This window comes from Athene noctua, chromosome 1 (genome assembly GCF_965140245.1).
Source record: "Athene noctua chromosome 1, bAthNoc1.hap1.1, whole genome shotgun sequence".
Taxonomy (NCBI): domain Eukaryota; kingdom Metazoa; phylum Chordata; class Aves; order Strigiformes; family Strigidae; genus Athene; species Athene noctua.
This window is the reverse complement of record NC_134037.1, coordinates 264,573,084-264,577,046: the sequence shown is the minus strand read 5'-3', so window position 1 is coordinate 264,577,046 and position 3,963 is coordinate 264,573,084. Positions and strand designations below refer to the sequence as shown.

The 3,963-nt window shown below is 62.5% G+C and overlaps 1 protein-coding gene across 1 annotated transcript; it reads left to right on the top strand.

Moving 5' to 3' along the window:
- Positions 1-1,176: 1,176 nt before the first annotated feature.
- LOC141974061 (uncharacterized) lies at positions 1,177-3,078 on the top strand. The gene is made up of 2 exons (XM_074933318.1): positions 1,177-1,891; positions 2,005-3,078. The coding sequence occupies exons 1-2, from the start codon at positions 1,692-1,694 to the stop codon at positions 2,822-2,824; spliced, it is 1,020 nt and encodes a 339-aa protein (XP_074789419.1). The 5' UTR covers positions 1,177-1,691; the 3' UTR covers positions 2,825-3,078.
- Positions 3,079-3,963: the final 885 nt, after the last annotated feature.

Genomic DNA, 3,963 nt, shown 5'->3' with positions numbered 1-3,963 from the left:
ATGTCGGGGGCCAGGAGGTTCTGGGTAGGTGACGCCGCACCGCGCCGAGCTGGGGGGCGGGGTGGCATGGGGTGTTGTGGGGGGCTGTGGGGGTTGTGGTGCGGGGCTGGGAGATACTCCTGTCTCACCCAGCTCTTGGGGTCCTGCAGGGGATGAGGAGAAAGGCAAAACAACAGAAAGAGAAAACAAAGGCCCAGACGGAGAAGCCGAGCGCTGAGCGGTCCCAGCCCCGAGCACCCTGTAAACGGCTGACACCCCCCAGCAGCCCTGAGCTCACCCCGCCTCCTTCCCGGGCAACGAATCTACTGAAGCACAGAGGGATGAAGGAGCCTGTGCCGACCCTGGAGACAGGGCGAGTGCCGGGGGAGACCCCCAGATCCTGCCCCAGCCCCTCAGCCCGTGCCCTGCCCGTCCCGCCGGAGGGGCCGGGCTGCGGCAGGTTCACTTACCTCTGCTCCTCTGCAGGGCCAGGGCGAAGGCGCCGAGCATGGAGGGCCTGTGGCAGCTACCCGGGATATTATATTTCATGGGACCCCACCTTGACCTGCAGACGCGTTTCCTCCCACGACAGCTTCCTCTACATCGCAGAGCGTGAGCCTGCAGCCATGGCAAGTAAAAGCGCTTGGGACCCGCCCAGTCCCTCGAGGATGATCAGGGACTGGTCGCAACGTCGGGGTGCGGTGGGACCCTCCCCAAGGTGCTCTACCAGCCCCCCACCTGCACGGAGGTGGAGGCGAAGCTGCGGCAGCCAGGAGCCAAAGTGGGCTCAGTGGGCAGAGAGTGGAGCTGCCATGGGGGCTACTGGAGAGAGATGAGGCTGCAGATGAGGACGAGGAGAGAGCAAGAACATGACACAAGACACAAGCAGCTACAAAAAGTCAGTTGGCAGCAGACCCAGTGGGGCTGGAGAAGAGCAGCCCCATGGAGAAGGACACAAGCGGGGACCCAAGGCACCTGGGCGGCAGCAGCCCGGCACAGCCCAGTCCCCAGCAGCGGGTGCCCGCAGGCAGGACGGGTGGCCGGGCGTCCCCGGGGCCGTGCAGGCTGGGACGGTGCCTGCAGGAGGGCTGCGCCCGGCTCTGGAGGTATCTCAAGGCCTGGTGGCAACAGGGCTTGCGGTCCTGCTGCTGCTGCTTCCCCAAACCCCGAGTTGAAAACTGTGGTCCCAGGGGAGCAACGGGCACCCCAGAGACAGCAGAAGGGGGTGTAGGGCTGGGAACCTCCCTGGGGCGACCCCACTTGCTGGCTTCAAAAATTAAATTATCATTTCTCCGTCCCTGGTGCCGTGGTTCTTCCACCCAGCCCTTGATGCCCCGTCTGCACCCCTGCCTTGCACCCTGATGCACCCCAAACCCACCAGAGACCCTCGCAGGGGGAAGGGCGTGGCAGGGGACCCGTGCTGTGATGTCACAAAGGGGGCTCCGCCCACGTGCCCCAGTATAAAAGGCCGCAGCCGCGCTGGGGCCACAATCATGGCGGGTGGCAACAGGCCCAGCCTGGGCCAGAGGCTCCCGCTACTGATGCTCAACGTGCTGGTCTTCCTGACCAACGCCATGTCGAGGGTTAAGAGGTTCTGGGTAGGTGACACTGCACCATGCCGGGGGGTGGGATGTCGAGGGGTGTTGTGGGGGACCGTGGTGTGGGCCTGAGAGCTGCTCCCATCTCACCCAGCTCTTGGGGTTTTGCAGGGGATGAGGACAGCAGTGAAACGTTCCCGAAGGAGAGCCAAGGCCCAGACGCAGAAGCCAAGTGGTGAGCGGGTCCGGCCCCAAGCACCCTGCAAACGGCGGACACCCCACGGCAGCCCTGAGAAAAGGCCTTCTCCTTACTCGGCGGCTTCTCCACCGACAGGGAGAGGGATGAAGGAGCCTGCACCAACCCTGGAGACAGGGCAAGTGCCGGGGGAGACCCCCAGATCCTGCCCCAGCCCCTCAGCCCGTGCCCTGCCCGTCCCGCCGGAGGGGCCGGGCTGCGGCAGGTTCACTTACCTCTGCTCCTCTGCAGGGCCAGGGCGAAGGCGCCGAGCATGGAGGACCTGTGGCAGCTACCTGGGATGATGTATGCCTTGGACACCCCCTCGATAAGCAGCTCCGATTCCTTGGACAGCTTCTTCTGTGTCCCACCCATGGAGCGCCTGTACCCGCTACATCGGACACACTCTGTGGGCCCTGCCTCGACGAGGGCCTCCATTTCCTCCAGCGACAGCTTCTTCTACATCCCAGAGCGTGGGCCTGCTGCCATGAGGGAGCAGGTGGTGCAAAACCCCTCGGGACCTGCCCAGTCCTCCAAGGACGATCAGCGCCTTGTGACGACAGCAGGCAGCAATGGGACCCTCCCCAGGGTACCCTACAAGCCCCCCACCGTCACGGAGGTGGAGGCAAAGCTGCGGCAGCCGGGACACAAAATCTGGCTCTATGGGGAGAGAGTGGAGGTGCCGGGGGGGGTCCTGGAGAGAGACAAGGATATGGATGGGGACAAGACAAGCAAGAACGTGGCACAGGACACGAGCAGCTGCGCAAACAAGGGCAGCAGCAGCCCCGTGGGGCTGGAAAGTAGCAGCCCCAAGGAGATGGACATGAGGGGCCCCACAGAAACAAGAAGCAGCAGCCCCATGCACCTGGGCAGCACCAGCCCCGGGGCTCTGGGCAGCAGCAGCCCGGCACAGCCCAGTCCCCAGCAGCGGGTGCCCGCAGGCAGGACGGGTGGCCGGGCATCCCCGGGGCCATGCAGGCTGGGACGGTGCCTGCAGGAGGGCTGCGCCCGGCTCTGGAGGTATATCAAGGCCTGGTGGCAAGAGGGCTTGCAGTCCTGCTGCTGCTTCTGATGATCCCCCAAGACCCCGTGATAGAGAAACATTGAGAAATTAAGCACAGGATTAATAAAGTGATGATACTAGGTTTAAGAATTATCTGTTCAGTCAAAGGAATGTTGAGCTTTGGGAACACAGACCCAGGCCCACAAAAACAGAGACAGAGGCTCAAGGCCAGAGGAGGTGAAACCATGTCAACAGAAGATAATGGGCATTTTTTGACCCAACTGACTGAGCCGAGGCCAAAGGATGCACAACATTTTTTAGAAAAGGGGGTAACAAGCTGGACAGCCAAAACAAACTGTTTCTCAGGCTTGGCAATGTAGAAACTGGGGAGGAGGTGATGAGGAAGACTACTGGCCTTCCTCCTGACGACCCCCAAAGACGACCAGCAGGAGGCAATGCGCAAAGATGACAGAAACATTCCAGTTCTGCTGGCACAGGCCCTTTGAACTAAACCCCACTCGGGTTATCTGTATGTATGTTTGTACTGTGCAGCCCTATGAATATGGAGAAGGTACCTGCATTTCAGATGTAAGCGAAGGGGCCTGGGTGTGCACGCTAGGCAGAGAGATCCCCCGTGCACCCAGCGCTGCAGTAAAGAATCCTGCCTTCTGATCCTCTGATTCTGGGTCCCAGAGAGTTCTTCCTCCACCGGCTTTTTCGGTATCCCCGGCGGTGGCAAGGCTGGTCCCAGGGGAGCAACGGGCACCCCAGAGACAGCAGACGGGGGGTGTAGGGCTGGGAACCTCCCTGGGGCGACCCCACTTGCTGGCTTCAAAAATTAAATTATCATCTCTCCATCCCTGGTGCCGTGGTTCTTCCACCCAGCCCTCGATGCCCCTTCTCCCCCGTCCCTTTGCCAAACCTCCCTTTGGGTCCCTTGCTGACCCCCCCTCCTCTGCCAGGTCTCCCCCAGGTGCTGGCTCCGAGCTCCCCCGGGATTTGTCCCCTCTGTGCGGCCCCGTGTCCGTAAGCACCACGACGGGGACGTTTGCTTGGCCCAGAGCCGCTCCTGCCAGAGCAGGCAGGGACTGTGCCTGCCTGCACCCTGCTCCTGCCTCCTGCCCCCTCCAGAGCCCGGGGGCTGCGGGGCACCCACTGCAGGAACAGGGGGATGGGACAGGTCAGGTCCTTGGCTCTTTCACCTCAGA

Bases quoted from the DNA above. Each gene is read 5' to 3' on its own strand.
- LOC141974061 (XM_074933318.1), top strand. From the start codon at position 1,692: ATGAGGACAGCAGTGAAACGTTCCCGAAGGAGAGCCAAGGCCCAGACG. The intron at 1,892-2,004 runs GCAAGTGCCGGG...GCTCCTCTGCAG, and splicing joins GCACCAACCCTGGAGACAGG to GGCCAGGGCGAAGGCGCCGA.